Here is a 20,078-nt window from a genome sequence, read left to right as displayed (position 1 = left end):
AACCGAGGCAAGTTCTTTGATAGCTGCATTGTTTGCGTCTAACTGGCTCAAAGAGCATTGCTGAAAGTGTGCTTTTTGGAAGTTTAATGATTTGAGTCAAAAAGACTCAGGAGCAGCACGGGAGAGTTCAGCTGGAGTTCTGCTGGGAAAACTTGGTCTCTACTGTACTTTTTAAACTTAAAGAGCCACAGTAGGAATTTATAGTGAGCTTTCCGTATGGTAATTTTTGAAAAGTTCCTGGATAAGCGCTACATTTTTATGCCTGATCTATTTAATGAAACACAAACCAGCGGGACTCTTAAAGCACATCTTTTCCTCAGATGCACTCAAATCCTTCCTGATCTACAACAAGCACACATACTTAAACAAACTTACATTTTTGCTTGCAATGGAAAGAGAAACTAACACGCAGGCTTGCTGCTCTGAAACTATCTCCACATTTGAATTTACTCTGGATTATAACACTTGAGCGGCGAACAACCCAGAAGAGAAGAGAACAGTGACACAACCAATTAAACTGTGTTCTTCCCAGGCAGGGATGTGTTGTGTGTTACTCTGAGGAGGACTAGTTGTATCCTACAACCCTGCGAATGAGGGTGGGGCTCTCCCACTGCCATAGACAAAGACTGCACAAAGAATCCTGGTGTGAGCGCTGGTCATCTGGGGCAGTTGTTGGACTTGCACGGCCACCATGGGGTGCAACATGTGTGTGGTCCAAAAGCCTGATGAACAATACAGGGTCATGTTCCAGGTGAGCTCGGTCTGTTCTTCTCTCTTTGTCCTTAGACTTTGTCAAATTTCTTTCTTCATGACTCTCCAAGTGTGTGTGTGTGTGTGTGTGTGTGTGTGTGTGTGTGTGGTCTCCTCAAAGTGTGCTCTGTTATTCTCTCCCAACTTGTTTTCTTTTTTCTTTTTTTCTTACAGCGAAGCTGCTGCATGGGTCATAATGCTCACAGTTCTCATTATGATCTTTCTATCTGCAGCAGAACCTCAACATGTCTTTACAGCAATTTCACCCAACCATTCACACACAAAGTTCCCAAAAAGCAGTTTTGAATCCCAAATAAATTTAGCATAAATGAGCCACTCTGATTGAAACAACAAAAATAAATATCACCAGATCATGAATGCGAAGTCAAACATTAGCTCCAAATTATGTAATTATGCATATGATAATGACATGTTGACCACAGTTATTTATACCGGTGCAAATGTCAAGGATAATAAATATTGTTAATTAATTAATCAAAGCAAAACATTAGCACTGCATCATAATTTCTATAAGCAACAGCAGAGATGCAACAATTTCAACCTTCATCTCCCTGATTTTATATCTTAATCTCATTAATGAATCGAGGGTGTGTGTACCCAACATATAAATATAGATAAACATGTAGCTTTGTATTTGTATTTGTATTTTGAAACTGTGTTTACCTGTCTGGGGGCTTTACCTACTTGTAAGTTTTTTTTAGGCATTATAAATTATACCTTGAATTCAGAAAAATGACATGGTAAAAGTTGGGAAGTTACACCGTAATTTGTGGTACATGTTATAAAAAGCTATTTGTCTCTGACAAATAAAGAATAAAACAAAACTAATTACAAAAAACATCAAGAAACAAAGTTAATTATGTGAATCAAACCAGCAAATACACCAAACATGACTGATGGATATGATGCAAACTCAAATCATGTGACATAAATAACCTGCTTCTCTTTCTCTTCTCCTATGTTTTTTACATGTATAAATTAGCCTTGTACCTCTTGAGCAAGCCTGCTAATTGACGTATTGGAATATTCATCGAGTGACAATGATACTGATAATTATGATAATGATACTTCACTGTGATTATGATCTGAGAAAACAGGGTACCATTGATTTAGATGGAGAGATATGCTGGCACCACTAAAGTAGACTTGTGGTGCAGAGCCACAGAGGCATGAGGATGGATGGGTTGTTAAACTGGGCTAAAGTGTTATGGGAGAGAGGGGTTGCCACGGTTACAGCCTCAGCACCACCTGCCAACAGGGACCACAGACTGTATGTGAGTAAGCTCATCTGGCTGAGCAGTGCCTAAAGGAAGCTGCTGCTCTGTAATGTCTTGATGCACGCGGTGACCCTAAAAGAGGTCCCATGCTTACTAAGCATGAAAAATGCTCAGCACACATGGCTATGGAGTGCAACACTTTTAGTATCTGTGGCACCAGAAGCCTCAGCTGGACCTCTACTGCATGCTGGAGTCGGGGTCTGAGCCAGTTAACTGGGTTGCATCTGGTGCCAGAGGCAATGCCAAAAGAGAGGAAGAGTGCCCAAATAGAAGCACAGTAATGAGTCAAAGAGGAAGTCAAAGCATGCAAATGAAAGCGGCTGGGAAAGTCCGACTGTCTTTTCTCCCTGCTGCTTGTCCTCAGATGTCAAAAGTAATTGATATGAACACTTCAGGGAGCACTGGTGAATATGGAGGCTTGAGTAACTCCACAAATCCCCAAGGTGGAGGGTGAGGGAAGTGGAGGTGACATGCACAGTTTAGTATATGATCATAAAATCAGAGCACGGGTGGTTCATTCCACGATCAATGACCTTATTTAACAGGAGTCAGCAGTAATGACACTGACCGCATGCAGGTCAGCACTGTGGCAAGTGGAAAACACATCATTTCACTAATCTAGTGATTGTGAGGTCAACTGTACTCGAGGATTGTGTCAAAGTCTGTCATCCCAGAGCCCATTCAGCTTGACCAGACACCTATGCACATGGCTTCCAGACGGGCGTGGTCATGAGTGGACCGAAGAATGTCAGGCTTGAAAATGGGCTCTATGATTTGGAGAAGGCACAAGATTTGTCATGTTGTACACAAAGATGTTTTGTGAATGGCGGATGTGTACAAAAACCAACATTTCGAGGTGGTGAGGCAGCAAGACTACATACAGTGCAGCCTATTAAATCTGAAAAACCAGTATGAGACAAGAGAGCAAACCCAGATGGGGTATCGAAGCGGCGCTAAAGCCCTTGGCTTTGAAAGGCTGATTGGTACGTGTGCAATCAGAATATAACGAACACTGGACGTCTCATAAAATAAGCACGAACTGGTGTGTGTTAAACTGCTAAAGAAGTAAAACATGTATGAAGGAAAAAAAAAATCAAAAAAGCAGCAGGGAGGTGATCACAGACATGCTGTTTTCTCCATAAAATTCAATCAGTTATTTAATATTAACGATAACAGAAAGAACCAATCTTGCTGTGCAGATGGCTGAATAATCCAAAGATCACGCGAAGCAAAAAATTGAGGTGTACGGTTGTTAATCATTAAAAAATCATCATAAAAGAGAAACATAATTACATTTCCCCCCCACATTTCCTGGCTTTCCACACTATTCATTTTCCCTTTAGAGGGAAGCAGCTTTGAGCTGTTTTCCTTAACTAACATGTATAATTATACCTTCAAATTAGATGCAGTCTACTGAGTAACTGAGTCTGTCTTTAGACAATAAATACAGCGTTAAACAGCTTACAGCTACATCGCGCTCTAAAATCAGCCTGTTAAATCTGACTATATCAAAACACTTGCTTCTCTTGCCAAAGGAATAAAACTCATGCATTATACATCGGGCCTCTGCTACACATACGCTGCATACTGGTGGATGGTACACACCCATTGGCGTGTTTCTAATCAATACTGCGTCTTTCAGCTGCAAGTAAGAAGAAATATTTTTATTCACTTGATGAATTGCAGCGCTGCAGGCAAATATGAATATTAGAAACCAGTTTTTAAAACGAGATATTTTATTTCACACACATTTTATCGAGTACCTGACCCACACACTCAGCAAACCTGTTCCTCCCCTCTGAGCCCTTCAAACCGCTCCCTTCTTTTTCTCTTCTGTCACTATAAAGCAGGAGGCTGTTTCCATGGCAACCGGCGTCATTAAACAGACCTGATGCGTTTTCATTCACAGTCACACGAAGAAAACATGCTGACACTCGCAAGAAGCAAATGCATCGGAATCGATACATACCAATGACCAGCTGATATAGCTAGATAATTGCACAGAGGCAGTCGCACCCAGCCAGTGCACGCTGGTGTGCGTGAATGACAGAGACAGCCACATGCTGGCGCATATGGACAGAATAAAAGATACATCTGACAGTGTACATTAACACGAGGCACTACAGAAATATTTCAACGACATGATGTACTGCAGAGTTGTTGTATTGGAACTGTATATCATTTGTCCAATTAATGATCTTTAGTTTGCTCTTCACCTATAAATAAATTAATTTAATTGGTCAAATGTTACTTAAAATATTATTCTATTTAGCAAGAAACTGGAGGTAAATGGAAAACATTGTTTATAGCACATTACAAAGTAGTCAACTATTAGGATAAGCACTGTTTCTCTAAATTCTAACTAAATATTAGAATTCAGTTGTATCATATTGCCATTCATTATGTGTTTATATACCAGCATCCTGTTCACAGGGGGAGCTAAAGATATTGACAAATACATCAAAATGAGCAGATGGAGACTGCAGTCCTCTGCCAAGACTGTAAATTCCCTCCTTACCATGAATGGGTTTACTCCCAGAATCAACAAGAATAACTGGACCCCTCTTAGCTTGTCATTTTTTCTTATTTGGATAAACGGAGGAAAATGGATGGATGGATGGATGGATTTGTGAAAATATGGCAAAGGACTGTCATGAATAACAATATCAGTATCAGTTCAGTGATCATGATAATGATGTTACCCCAGTGTCGACAGAAAATTTGGAAAAGAAAATAATAATGATATCAGTCAAATTCTTGTCTTTTCTGGTCAATTAAACTCAAAATACAATTGCAGCGAGGTGGTGAGAGAGTCTGTAATGATACCCATACAAAAATAACAATCACTCAAATATTTACAGTAATATCACGTGTTAATTATATAATTTCCATATTCATTTTATTAGCTGGCATTTTAGCCTTTATTTGAGAGGATAGTGGCGAGAGTAGAGAGGAAAATGAGGAGAGACAATAAGGTGGGTATTGACATGCCCCTGTAGAGGGGACTCTATCCTTCAGTATATGGGTTGCCTGCTCTAGCAGGTGAGCTACAGCGGCGCCCGTTAGTTCTCTTTTAAATATCACAGTTACACATTTTCGGTAGTGATTATCACGACACTGCTATGGAGAACGTCCAGTTTTGCCCTGTCACACAGTGCTAATCCATATCCATATCCAGATCTGGATATGGATATGGATCAATTCCAAAAGTTCATCATTTCTAAGTTGGGTCCCAGCTGTAGCAAAATTTTCATGAGTAATCCTGCAAGCAAACAAACAAGCTGAGCCAATCACATAAGCTCCTTGGCATCAGTTACATTATTATGTTCTTACAGCTTCCTAATAGTGTGTTAGAAATAATTTATGAAATGTTCATACAAAACTAAATAAAGTGTTAAATGGTGCAAAAAACAAACAAGCAATTTACAGCAGTTAATTAGACCACCTGACAGACTGCTCTTTACCTTCTGAAGTGTCAGCTGTCTGTAATGTCAAGGGTGTGTCTGCTTTCTCAGGTGAAGGGTACAGACTAATGTGCATGCACCATGCATGTGTGTGTGTGTGTGTGTGTGTGTGTGTGTGTGTGTGTGTGTGTGTGTGTGTGTGTGTGTGTGTGTGTGTGTGTGTGTGTGTGTGTGTGTGTGTGCACAATTTCATGTGTCAACTGGGTTCTTGCTAAAAGACTTCTCAGACATGCGACTGATATGGAGATATGGGATGAGAGGCTGGATGGAGAGGCTTTCACTCTCATCCATCACTTACACACACACACACACACACACACACACACACACACACACACACACACACACACACACACACACACACACACACGCACACATATATAATTCATCTGTTCTGATTCCTGTATTGAAAAAATATATATATTTATATGCTCCACACTCCCACTCTGGCTTGTTAGCTGAAATGCCATCATTTCAAGCAATGTGTAAATAGCTTTTCAAATCAATAGCTTCTCACTGTTATCAGTTTATAATAGGGCCACCACTCCAGGCTTGTCTCCTTAAATTAGCTCAGCGATATCAAACACTTGGGGTTATAGCTGGAATAGGTCAGCTCTGTCTCCAGATTAATTGATTTTCTGAGGAGGTGACTGCTGCAGCCTTCAAAGCACGTGAGATTGGAAAAATCAATTATCAAACAAGTCAGAATTCAATAAGTTGGGGGTGCAAGTATCATTCGTGCAGGAGCTCCTGCATGAACACTGTGGAAATGCAAATGAGCATAAGCTCGGGAAAACTCAGTGATGCTAAGAGGAAAAGCTTTAAGGCTACTCTTCAGATTAAATTTGAGCTTGTTTGTGTGTGTGTGTGTGTTTTTTTTATATCTACACTGAAGACTGTGTGTGAGATAATGTGTGTTATTGTGTAGTGAGTCGTCACCTTCCCCTTTCTTTTTCATCTCCGCCTGTTGTACAGCACATGGGATTAATTTGCTCTTTAAAGGGCTCTCAGATAAAAACTAATTATGCATCAACCACTTAGCAATTCCCTGTGAGCTCCCATTGTGTGTATGTTTACATGCAAGTCCCGATCCCAGAGTTGGGCTCACTCACTGTTTACATTTATCCGGGAAATTCTTGAAAGCTTGTTTTCTACATCTCTCCATCATCATTACCCCTCTCTTCACCTCCTTTTCCGCTCCTTCGATGTCTCTCGTGTTTGCTTTCTCTGTCTCCACTTTGAACTCTGCCTCTCTTTCATCTCTACCCGCATCATCCCCACCCTCTGCTTCGCTGCCACCGTAGATACCACCACCGCCAGCCCCCTGCTGTGAATTTTGGAGACAATTTTACTGAATTTTAATATAATTTTAAACACAAATAAGCACTATAAGGAGTATGGGGATGGGTGAGTAACAATGGCTTCATTTTTTGCATGGTTTAGCTTCTAAGCTGCAAATGTATGTAATGACCTACTAACCCAGAGATAATAGAGTACAGCATTTAGAAAGAGTGTAATGGATTCTCCATCAAGTCGGGTCTGAAATGCTGCCTAGCACACAACAACGATTACCCTGCATGAAGTCATCTTAAAAGCAATCTCTGCACCTCTCATTGATAATGAATGAGAAAGCCCCCTTTTACCCCTTCTATCAGTATTCATACCTGTCACTCATGACCACAGAGTTGACTCCTAATAGCTTCTTTCTGATCGTGGAGACCATAGAGTACTGGAACAACAGAAATATCCTGCAGAGAAAAATAGATAATGAGTTAAGAGTTGAAATAATGCACAGTACAAAACATACAAACTGCAGAGTGTTAATTCCTTCATCACCAACAGGCCATGCAGGGAGGATGCGTCTTATTTGTAGTGAAGAGGCTCATTAAGAAAGACAGCAAGATTTATGGAGGAACATTAGTGAAGGAAGGTGGACCAGCAGAAATAGATGGAAATAGAGGAGGGTGAGTTGCTATCTCCAGGGACGGGACAGAGCAGCCAGGACTGCTGAGGCAGCACAGCAAAATAAATCCAGAGAAAGGAGAAAACAGGAGAGAGAAGAAGCAGGAGAGGACATGGCTATAGATGCAGAAAGAGAACAGAAAGGAAATGAATGCGAGTATGCTATGGAAAAAGAGGAATGGTAAACTGCTGCAGTAGTATGTGAGAGAACAAATGGGGGAGGGGGGGGAAGGGGGGGGGGGGGGGGGCTGAATGTGGTAAGAAAGTTTTTGTGCTTGGCTGCCCAGGGGAACATTGATTTGACATGCAATTACTGGAAGGGGACAAGATTTGAGAGAGGGAGTGGGAGCATGAAGCAGGGTGGTAAAGATGTGGCGAGTCGCAGACAGCCAAGGTCAGTGACTGAGTACAACATGAATGAAACTATATCAAGGCTGCCTGGCTCGATAACATTTGACACACACGTCTTCATATTCCTGTCTCTCATATGTAATGACACCAAGAAAATTAAATTTGCCTACATGTGATGATAATGCATTTAGACAAAAATTTACAAACATGATGTTAGTGGCTCTCTGAGACTGCAGTTAAGGCTGGTGGTGAAGACAATGCTAATATTCAGATATTTACACAGACTGTATGATAAAGGTGAACATATCCACCGTGTCCCAATGTGACGCGCTGAGCTCACAACATACATGACGAGCAGGGGGTGGGGTGGGGGGATGATCTGACACCCCGAGACCAATGTTTGCTCATTGGTTAGCTTACTGAGTAGGTCCATCCAAAACCCCCACTTTACTCTCCCATTTGACTCTAATTGACGTCATAAATTACAACATTAAAATCAATGTATTCAAAAATACCAATTATGACAATAAACATATCAGGATGGGGTTTTCTGAGATCACAGATCAAGTGCACTGAATGTCTTTTCAGAACTTATCTAGGAGAGACATCCATCCATCCATCCATTCATCCATCCATCCATCCATCCATCTTTTACACAGGTTTGGTTCACAGGGGCTGCTGACCTACGTCACCCCGGCCACCTCTTCCAGCTCATCTGGGGGGACACTGACTTGCTAACAAGCCAGCCGAGAGATGTAATTTCTCCAGTGAGTCCTGGGCCTGCCCCGGGGCCTCCTCCCAGTAGGCCATGCCCGGAACACCTCACCTAGGAGGTGCCCAGAAGGCATGCCTGAAACACTTCAGCTGTCTCCTTTCGATAGGAGCAAAGGATTGAAAGGAGCCGGTTAACCTCATTGTTCAGAAATTCAAACATGGCCGCAGCGCAGGGGGTGGTCACAAGATGGACTAAACAGAGCTAAATACCTAAAACAATGATTTAGTCCTGCATCAACACAAATGTGTTGACAAATGTGTAGCAATAATATGCTAGAACTGAAATAGAACAGCACTTATGCCTTTTAGTTTTTCCTTACAGGGAAGATGATTTTTTTCCATAATTTTTCTGTATTCTGCTAATGAATGCTGACTGGTTAGTCAAAAACTTCTAACACACTCCCTTGATGGCATTTGTAATCATTTTCAAAGGTTGACGAGATATTAGAAGTATACAGTACAGTTAAACTACTCACAGAAATGAATTTCACTACCCCACCCATGATGGAGTCTGAAGCTACATCTATCTTTTATGTACAGTCCATGTGTTTAGCAGATGTAATATTCATTCTGTAATTAGCTCTAGCATGCTACCATACAGTACCACGCTAAAGTCTTGAGCCACCCCTCATTTATTTATATTTTGCTTCCAAGGAGCCAGACAGTATCTGAGAGTCATGTCCTTAAGAAAGTGAGAAAAAAAACAAAGCAGCAAAGACCTGACACAGGAGAAATGCATCTAACCCTTCAGTTGATCCATCTGCTGTTCGCAGACGCCTCACTAGAAATAGTCTTAGTGGAAGGGTGGCTGTCAAAAAGTCATTCTTAAGGAAAGGAGAGGGACAACAGAAAGTGTCTGAAGCCATCTATAAAACACTGAGGAGGCTCTGTCAGCTGCGGATCTTGTGAAATTGATGGAAATATGAATGCAGACAGTGGCAGCATGACAGTGATCCCAAACAGACTGCCCATGTAATAAAAACATGCCTGAATAGAAAAACACACAATAGAACACTATTAGTCGTAGATTGGCCTCCCCAGAGCCTGGAACTGAAGCAGTGTGGGATCATCTTGATAGAAAACAGAACAAAAGGCAGCCAACATCCAGAGAAGAGCTTTGAATGTCCTTTAAGAAGCCTGGAGAACTATTCCTGAAGACTAATGTAAGAAATTACAAGAAAGCTGTCTAAGAGTGTTCAGGCTGTGTCACACCAAATACTGACTTTCAAGCTCAGAATCGTACAAACTTTGTTATTGCCTTATATACTGTATTTCCAGCACAGGCTTCAATAAATCGCCACACCTATTTCTCATCTTCCTAGCAAAACATTTAATAAAAAAAAAAAAAAGGAGCAGTGACTCAAGACTTTTGCACAGTACTATAACTCCTAATTAGAAGTAAACCATTGAGGATAATGTTAACTAGAATTAGTTGTGCACCAACCAAAGTATGGAAGAAATTAAAAGTTGTTGCTAAAAGAAAAGTCAGAGGGATTAAAGTCACCTTGTTCTGGGAATGTTGAATGTATAAAAATACATGGTATTTCATTCTGCGGTGGTAGCCGAGATACTTTAGTCTGAATACTGAATGAATTTTCCTCCCTTAGGTTTGTGAGAAGCCGTGCTTGGTATGATAAGGACTGTTTTGTTTAAGTCACCTTGAAGACAAAATCCTTGTACTGTTCATTTTTTTCTACTTTCAATAATCTTACATTTTTAATGCCCCTTCTCTCCTTTTTGCTGTTTGAACAGTACATGGACAGAAAGGAGAAGTTAAAAAAGCCAAAGGATATTAAAATAGCACAAGTGAGTCAATACACAAGCAGGACCAATATAGCATGGCCTATATTTCAGGACTATTCAAGAGCACAAAAGTGCACTTCAGAAAATATCTGAAATAACTAAGAAACATATTTCACAGGTATAAATGTTTTTTTTTTTCTCAAAGAGACTGAAAGTGCCGTGTTCTGGCAAAAATGATCTTAGAGTGGTTTTTACTGAAGTTCCCACTACTGTAAAAAGAAGGAGAATGAAACTATATTCCCCTGATTTAAAGTTTTATGCATAGAAACCACTTTCATTTCACACAAACGAAAGATGAGAGTGTTTCGTAGGACAGTGTTAAGGCTGACCAGACTGTGTGTGTAAGACTAACACACTATGGAAACTCCTGTTTATCTCTGTGAATGCTCAAAGTTTAATACATGATTTTCCTCTTGTGTTACCTTCGGTCCTCTCCATTGTAAAAAGTAAAAAAAAAAAAACCCTGTCCATTTTCCATCTATTCACAGTTGTAATTACTTTCTAACTTCACCATTTTCCTGCTTTCTTTCTTTCTCTCCACAGAAGGGTCACATAAGCAACATGCTGTGCTCTTTTGACGCAGACGGTCGATTGAAGGTCTCAGTATTCAGCTTTCTGCTCTGCTGCTTGGTGTGATGTCTCGAAGCCTTTTATATAACTTGTTTTTATGGCTTCTGTGTGCCTGTATGAAGTCTACTAGCTTTGTGACACCTAGGTGTATTTTTCTAGTTTTCTGTTGACTAACCCAGTCTCAGTTTAGCTTTATTTCAGGTATCTGTAGCTGTAGTTCCCCCTCCTTCATTTACTTGTGTGAACTAACCTTGCCTGTTTAATCTAACTGCTGATATGAGTGGCGATCTTCCTCTCTTGTCATTTATATCAGCATCTTTATAGTTTTGTTTGTTTGTTTTTTACTAAAACTCAGTCTCTGGTCATTTCCCAAACCCTTCTGCTTCTTGTTTATTTTTGCATTTTCTGCAGCTGTAGAAAATATACACCTTATTTCTTCTTCCTGGATCAATTTTACTTCATTCATTTGCCTCTTCCCCCTCCCCATTTTTCTCTTCCACTGTCTGATTGTGACCATTTTTTCAGGTGAATGGGAAAGAGCTGACCCGCCTTTCCGGGGATCCCACCCTGGACATACGGGACCCTGTGCTGTCCAACATACTGAGGCGGGGGGCCCGCAGACGGGCGGGCTTAGCGGGAGCTCCTGGAGGGCAAGTGCCAGTGACTATGGGCATGGCCGACTGTGTGGACAGCTGCACCCAAACAGACATCAGCTTCCAGCATATGTTGACACTGGGAAAGAGCAGCCAGCATCCCTGCGGAGCTCCACCCCCACCCGACCCTCCACCATCCCCTCCACTACCACCACTACTGGAGCCATATCTATTCAATGAACTGTGAGTAGTTTAATTGGACTCTGTAGCATGTCCAGCCATCAGACCAGAACTCACCTGCTGTGCTGGTGCCATTCTGTTCACACATTTGAAGTTGGTAGCTGTCCCAATTACTAAAATATTTCATGAATTTTCTCATCCTCAGCTTTATAGAGCCTGTATACTATGACCCCACAGACTACTTCGACATCAACCAGCATGAAGTGGACAGGCAGGATGAGCTGGAATATGAGGTGAGAGTCTATTGGCCACCTCAAAACTCTAGCACAGAAAGCTGATCCCCTTTTTCTGTCGGATTTTCATTAACTTTTGTCTAACTGCACTAGGAGGTGGAGCTGTATAAGTCTCGTCAGCAGGATAAACTCGGTCTGACAGTATGCTACAGAACTGATGAGGAGGAGGACCTTGGGATCTATGTAGGAGAGGTGAAGACAATATCATGAAAGCAAAAACTTTATCAATTTAAAGAAAAAATAGTTCCCATTTTTTTCATAATTCTAGACATTATTTTTTTAGGTGAACCCCAACAGTATTGCTGCAATGGACGGCCGCATCCGCAAAGGGGATCGAATACTACAGGTAATAATAATGATAATAATAATAATAATAATAATTCTATTTGTATAGCAATTTTCAAAACACAGACTTACAAAGTGCTTCACAGTTTGAATGAAAGCAGCACATTAAAGAAAAGTACATGTTCCAACATACACATACATAATCAGCTATAGGGTCACACATTCATTCCAACACACACACTTCCATAAAAAAAACATGTCAACTATGGCCCAAAATAATGGGGAAAAGATTAAGGGAAAGCTAACCTATAAAAATTTATTTTCAGCAGTCATTTTAAACAAATCAGATTCAGCTGAGGTCCAGGTTTTCTAAGGTTATGTTCCTTTTCTCTGCCATTACTAATACTGCAATAGTAATGCAGTATTGGATAGCCCTTATATAACTTAGATAACTCTTAGATAACCCTTGGTCCTTGAGAGAGCTGCAGTTTCACCCTGCTTGATTCATTTCAAAGGAAATTACTAATAGTGCAGCATTTAAGATGAATTCTCTTGAATATTATTTCCTATGCTATTAAACTACAAAGAGGTTTTTTTTTAGTAGTTTAATAAAGAAACCCATTTTCCTGAAGTGTGCACTTTAATTCAATCTAGCATTGGTATTAAGGCTCTTACATTATCTGACATTACTCTCCTCTTTCACTGTCAGATAAATGGAGTGGACATCCAGAACAGAGAGGAGGCGGTGGCTATTCTCACCAGAGAGGACAGCACTAATGTATCCCTGCTTCTCGCACGACCCGAGATAGAGGTGAGGAAATTGGATATGTAGTCTTTAGGGGAGAACGCTGCAAGGTTCGGTCTGAACACTGACCCAAAAATGAATAATTCTCCCTTATTTTCCTTTTAACGCAGCAATAAATTTGTTTGCTTGAATGTAGGTGATATTTTACATTAACATTTAGTCACAAGATTGAAAGCTAATTTAGTCACAAGAACAAAAGAGAAGAAAGAGATAGAAAATGTGTGTGTGTGTGGGGGGGGGGGGGGCACAGTGTTGGGCTTTAGGTATCCTGCAAGCTGAAGTGTTTCAGGAGGCAGAAAAGCAACGAGGTGCAAAAACATGATGAGAACACAGATAGCACGAGGAGAAAGACAAAGACAAATAGTGCTTGTACTCACAGTGCTAATGTGGCACCACTTTGTTTCGCTCAAGGTCACTCTTCCAGCAGATATGGGGGTACTGTAACACACATCGGACGGCCCTCAATAACACACCTCTGCCACTCAAATGGATTTTTCATTGCAAACCTTTACAAAAATATGCTTCAGATGGAGACAGGCAGAATATGTGAGAACGCAAAATAAATAGATAAATTGCATGCTGCCTGAGTTACAGGGCAGATTTAAAAGGCACTCATTAAAATGGTCTAAGACAAAGACGCACACACACATGCACACAAATAGCCTCTCCTCTGTTTAAATATGTCCTTGTGTTTGAGCACAAGTACTGGCTGTGAAAGGCTGACAAGATTTATATTGCTAAGGCATTGTCCCACATTAGAATTCAAGTGAGAGGGGGGAGAATCATCAGAGGGAAATGCACGAGATTAAAGAGATCTGTTTTCTTGTGGGAGAAAGGAGAACTGAAGGGGTTTGCCAAAGAATAAGAATGAAGATGAACATAATCAATAGTTCGCCTCACGGTCTGTATATGCAGTTCACATTCAAATGAAACCAATTAAGCAAAGAGGAGGAGGAGTGAATTGTTTACTAATTTGAGCTGGAGTAGTTGAAATATAGCTGATTAGCTTTTGAAGAGATGCCAATCAAAATTGCAAATTAAACAGATTAGAAATGACAACAGCTCTTTATGAATATAAATTCTCATTAATCTCTAAAGCTTGGATCACTCTCAGCCACTAATACTGAGTACTTGCATATTGTCAGACTATTTTTATTTACTATATGGCCATTAGTCTTCTTAGATTTCTTGTTTGTTTTCTGTAGAGAGTAGAAGCCAAAGATAATTTCAGAGCATTAAAGCTGTGTAAAAATCTCACAGAGCACTGGCTCCATCTAGTGACACAAAGGAGCTCTGTATCAGTTCAGAAATACACTGCTGTCAAGATTAAAGCTCCTTTTACCTTTTATTCAGTCCAGCCATCCTGTTAAACTAAAATGGATCAAATTCATTTCTTTTGTAGGCATAAATCGTGTTTTTTTCTTTGTTTTTTTTTGTTTTATTACCTTTACTGGATTACACTGATTTCTTTATGAATGCATCTGACTAGCACCTACAGACGTTTGATGCCGTATACCATTGTGTTTTACATTTTATACACTCACATGCACCACTGCTCTCTGCATGATGTTGCTTTACATCGTTTATGTTCTTACTTCTCTAACAGAACCTTTTCTGTGGCCATAGCTAATATTTGCTCCTCTGTTGCCCATTTTAACTGTGGCACTCCACAAGGCTTTAACCTTGGCCCACTTTTGTTTTCAAACATGCCTTTTCATACATGCTTCCTCTCAACCAAATCATTCATAGCCATAATATAACCCACCACAGCTAAGCAGATGACACAGTTATACGCTTTGACGTGCTATTCACCTACCTGAGCAACATCAAATGGTGGCTGTCTCAAAACCTTCTAAAGTTCACATTATCACTGGGTACCTGCTAAATTTAATTTTGATTTTAAAGTCACACCAATGACTTGTAAAACATTGAATGTCATATTATTTGATTTGATAAACTTCCTAATGAATAGTTTTCCTGTCTTTTTTGTCTCTTCAACAATGAATTCCTGCCATTATCAACCGGTGCTGGATACACCTTTTACCTGTTAGAATGACAACCAGTTGGATCCAGATGAGCTGGACCTGGAGCCACTGGACAATGCTGTCCACCTGGCCAGCAACCATAGTCTAAGGACCAGCCCCTCTGTTCTGGGTGCCGGACCTGGAGGTTTTGCTGGTGGAGGTGTACTACCTAGCCACAGTCACTCACTGAACAGGGATTCCCCCAGTTTGCTTCAGACAGTTCTAAGCAACAGCCAGGAGCTGGACAGTGGGGTTGGACGTACAGATGAGAGCACACGCTATGAGGAGTCTTCAGAACATGACCTTCTGGGAGATGACCACACTAGTGCCTCCAATACGAATGCAACCAACACACCAGGCAGCATGCGCAAATGTTTCTCCAGCCGAGGGGAAACTCCACCCTTGCTGCATTCACAGGACCTCCAGTTCAGCACTGACTCCCTGCTAGGACTGGAATCTGTTAATGGATGCAGCCTGGAACAGGGGGAGCGTTTGGAGAGGCCCTACAAGGCAGATCCTGTGAGAATGATGATGCCTGGACTGACTGAAGAGGAGTGTGAGAGGTACAAAGAGCTGCTGGAAATCAAGTGTTACTATGAAAAGAACAGTAATGCTCCAATGTTACTGGGATGTCAGGGGTCAGAACAAGAGGAAGGGGGTGTCTCACTGGATGTGAACAGGAATGAAAGTCTGACGCAGCATGAGATGGCTCTCCTGGAAGAGGAACTGCGCCACTTGGAATTCAAGTGTCGTAACATCCTGAGGGCACAGAAAATGCAGCAGCTGAGGGAACGATGCCTGAAGGCTTGGCCTCTAGAAGAAAAGAATGGGGCAAGTGCAGGGGCTGCAGTAGGAGCTGGACACTTGGACATTAATGGTACTTTGGTCAGTGAGGAGTCTTGTCACCATGCTCTGTCAGATATCAATGAGCTTCCAGAGAGGGAACGCTCCGATAAAGATAGTACGAGTGCCTACAACACTGGAGGGGAAAGTTGCAGGAGTACCCCTCTTGCCAATGAACAGTACCCTTCACATTGCACACAGAGTCTGGAGGGAGGAGAGTGTCTTCACTCAGCAGGTATGCAGATTCCAGGGTCCAGTCGGCAAAGAGAAAGAGGAATAAGGGCTGACAGAGGGGATGCGATACAAGCAAACTTAAACCAACTTTATTCTCCCCACGCTCACAGGCGAGGAGCTGAGGCTAAGACTTCCAGCCCTGGTGCAAAGGTTAGGTCCCTGTCCCGAGACGGAGAAACCAGGAGAGGCTCAGATGGAGGGGTGAGACGTAACCCCAAAGCGAACGGGGTGGCTGATAGGGCTGGTGGACACAGTGCAGAAAACAGCCCTTATTTGTCTCGCCGTCAGGCTGAAACACAGCCGCCTCAGCGCTACCTGAGCTGTATGCAGCTGAGGTCCCCCTCTACTTCTGAGCGGCTGGGTGGACTAAGAAATGCTCCCAAGGAGGATATTATAGATAACGGTGGTGACGAAAGCCCAATGAGCCTCGGTAGCACATGCAAAGATGTCGTCCAGGCCCCAGGTGCTGCATCTTTACACCTGTCTCCTCCACTGCTGGCTGCCTCCCCTCGAATGGAGTGGAAGGTGAAGATCCGCAGTGATGGCTCACGCTACGTGGCCAAACGACCTGTGAGGGATCGCCTCCTGAAGGCACGCGCCATGAAGATCAGAGAGGAGCGCAGTGGCATGACAACGGATGACGATGCTGTAAGTGAAATGAAGATGGGACGTTACTGGAGCAAAGAGGAGCGCAAGCAGCAGCTGCTGAAGGCCCGAGAGCAGCGGAGGCGCAGAGAGTTCATGATGCAGAGCCGCCTCGACTGTCTGAGAGAGCGTGAGAGGGAGCAGGGCAGCAGTGGAGGAGGACAGCAGGGAACCACACACCAGCAAGAACCAACTTCCATCCTGGAGTTGTGTCACCGCAGGAGCATGAAGAAGCGCAGTCGCAAAATCCTGGACAACTGGATCACTATACAGGAGCTACTGGCTCATGGGACCAGGTCTGCTGATGGGAAGAAAGTCTACAACCCCCTGCTGTCTGTCACCACAGTCTGAGAAAAGATGGGAGGGACGGCAGAGAGTTAGGAATATATAGAAAGTGCCAAAGTGTTTTGCCTTTTGGATGAACAGCTTCAGTAAAGTTTGGCATGAATATTAATCTGCAGAGATGCAGCAACACAAATTCATGATGGTAATATAAACTAGCAAACATTAGACCCAAGTTTAAAATATAAAAATGAGAGTGCCAGTAATACTATTGTGAAAAAATTATGATCCATTTTGGCAGTGCATTCCAAGACCACAAATGCAGTGCATCTTAAATATACCATAGCAGGTTAAGAGACCTAAAAACAAAGGAAACAGAGCCCAGATTGAGCACAGAATTAACTGTAAAAACTTAACACAATGGAGCGATGCTGTCAGGGACCGAACGACCTGCTGTTTAATCACCGGAAAAATGACCTCTATTACATTTTTATGATTGAAAGAATACAGAAAACTCAAAAGGGAAGCCAAGAACAATGCAGTTGTGAAAGAAAGGTGAGGAAAAGTCACTCCTGTGCCATAAAATTGTATATTTAGTGTCCACAAAGGACTTCTGATTAAGCACACCTTCAAAAGAACATTTTGTGCCATTTTATGTAGTTCAAATTTCCTACATTCTTGAAGTGTTCATGTACAAATGCTCCTTTGTTTTTGTCATTTAAAAGCCAACATCTTCAGCTGACCACAGATGCTTCTTGATTAAGAGGAGCTGAGCGGTGCCTTCCTTTTGGGCAGACTTGACTGTATATAGTACATTTTTCAAACTGATACAAAAAAAACCGAGAAAAAATGTAGAGGAGAGAATAAACAGTGAAGCACAAAGCAGCCTAATCACCATTTTTCTAAAAAGGCACACCGTATCATACAAGCACATATAATTATTCGAGTGTTTCATTCAAACCAAACCAATACATTTTGGTTAGTATGCATTATAGTTTATCTTAATGCTGACTGTAATCAAGGCTATTACAATGCAAAAAAAAAAAAAAAAAATTATATTAAAAATAATTAATTAGGTCAACTTGAATTGCAATCATAGCCAAGAATGGGATGACTAATTTCTAAAACCCTGTAAACTAAAGCAAATTTTTCATTTGGCTTATATGCATGTTTGATTTTAAGACTTTTTCTTTCTTGTGTACTTTAAAATTGAAGGCCTTTAACATACTGTAATTGTGGATGTGTCTTTCTATGGCTTTGCGCAAAATCCTAGCATAGAAAAAAAAATTGTGTACTCGTCTGTTCAATATTGTGAAGTCCAGTGTCTGTCATTTTACAGTGAAAGCTTTTCTAAATAAACGCTGTGATCATCTTACTAATAAATTTGAGATTTCTGTCCATCCTTCCTTTCCTCATCCATCTAGACAACCTTTCATCCGATACTTAAAACTTGGTGGGTGTTTGCTGGGGGACAAGTATAGTGCTGAGTTGTTCTATTACCAGTGCTTCCCCTAGAGTACACATAAGCAAAATATGATTCAGGGGCCAGAGCTGACCCACGATCCATTTCAATCTGGCCCCTGTTGGCCTTAAAGAGAAACTAAACAACCACCAGCTTCCTGCCAATAAATAAATAAAATTAATAGGAAGCATTATGTTAATGGTTCTTGAGGGGAATCACTACTATTTCAGTTGATTTCAACAGTCAAACAAATTTTCTGTGATTAACTACACCTTCAGTTATACCTGAACAGGTATGTTTGTTTGGCTATTTCTGTGAGGACATTCACTGATATTAATAATAACTTTTAAAAATACATAATTACAAAGTGCTACATGTTAGATATCAACTATAGCCAAAAATAATGGACAAAAGATTAAGGAAATGCTAACCTATAAAAATGAGTATTTAGCAGCTGTTTAAATAATCCACTGCTGAGTTCATAGGCTGAGGAAGGCTGTTCCTAAGTTTAGGTGATACAGCCTCAGCATGGTCGCCTCTGGATTTCAAATAAGAGTGTGAAACAGTTAAAAGACCCTGATCAGATGACTGGAGAGGAAGACTGCTAGATTAAGGTTTCTGTAGCTCTGCTATATACACAAGAGCCTAGTCAAGTAGGGTTTTATATGCAATTAGTAAAAATTAAAAATAAATTTTGAATTTCAGTGAAGCCTGTGAAGGGAAGCAAGAATAGGGGTGACGTTCAAAATTACTGGGTGCCAATGAAGGTTTAATTTTTGCAGTGTTTCTTAGATAGAAGAAACAATACTGGATGAACTTTGACACATAAGATTCAAAATTCAAATGCTGATCAACCTCCTTAGAGAAGCTGCGAAGGCTGGACACAAGAATTTCAGTTTTGCCAGGACTGAGATGGAGCAAATGTCGTTTCAATTCAATTCACAAAGAAAACCCCAACAATCAGACGACCCCCTATGAACAAGCACTTGGCAACAGTGGGAAGAAAAAAAAAAAACAACTCTCTTTTAACAGGAAGAAACCTCCAGCAGAACTAGGCTCAAGGATAGGCAGCCATCTGCCATGACCAGTTGGAGGTGACGGGACATCCAGTTTGTAATGGTAGTGAAGCATTCACTGACGTAGGAGAGGTTGTTGAAGTTATTTGGCTTAATACATTCCCACTCTCTTACCCATAGAGAGTGTGTGTGTATATGCTCATAAAAATTAAAGGAACACTTTTTAATCAGAGTATAGCATCAAGTCAATTAAACTTCTGGGATATTGATCTGGTCAGTTAAGTAGCAGAGGGGGTTGTTAATCAAAAACGGGAACGGATGTATCAGGGGAATCGGGATGAAACCCTTGGATGCATTGTCAGATCCAGTGCTGGTGCAGTGGGTCCTGGGTTCCTCCTGGTGCATTGCCTGCAGTTCCTGGAGGATGAAGGAATTGATACCATT

General features: G+C 41.3%; 1 protein-coding gene across 3 annotated transcripts in view; it reads left to right on the top strand.

Moving 5' to 3' along the window:
* The window catches only part of LOC115783827 (PDZ domain-containing protein 4-like), a 32,075-nt gene extending 13,536 nt beyond the window's left edge, over positions 1-18,539 (top strand). Inside the window, exons 1-8 of one of the 3 annotated variants that reach the window (XM_030734839.1) lie at positions 195-751; positions 10,946-10,999; positions 11,498-11,808; positions 11,951-12,038; positions 12,132-12,230; positions 12,322-12,384; positions 13,033-13,134; positions 15,180-18,539. In XM_030734839.1, the coding sequence (XP_030590699.1) occupies positions 692-751; positions 10,946-10,999; positions 11,498-11,808; positions 11,951-12,038; positions 12,132-12,230; positions 12,322-12,384; positions 13,033-13,134; positions 15,180-17,225 (2,823 nt within the window). In that variant the 5' untranslated portion in view covers positions 195-691 and the 3' untranslated portion in view covers positions 17,226-18,539. Of the gene's footprint in view, positions 1-194; positions 752-10,945; positions 11,000-11,497; positions 11,809-11,950; positions 12,039-12,131; positions 12,231-12,321; positions 12,385-13,032; positions 13,135-15,179 lie in introns of those variants that run through there. The other 2 variants (XM_030734840.1, XM_030734841.1) reach the window with 2 other exon arrangements.
* Positions 18,540-20,078: the final 1,539 nt, after the last annotated feature.

The sequence above is a fragment of the Archocentrus centrarchus genome, chromosome 7, assembly GCF_007364275.1.
Source record: "Archocentrus centrarchus isolate MPI-CPG fArcCen1 chromosome 7, fArcCen1, whole genome shotgun sequence".
In the NCBI taxonomy this organism is placed as follows: Eukaryota; Metazoa; Chordata; class Actinopteri; order Cichliformes; family Cichlidae; genus Archocentrus; species Archocentrus centrarchus.
Note: the sequence above shows the minus strand (reverse complement) of the source record. Positions and strands in the feature narration are given on the sequence as shown.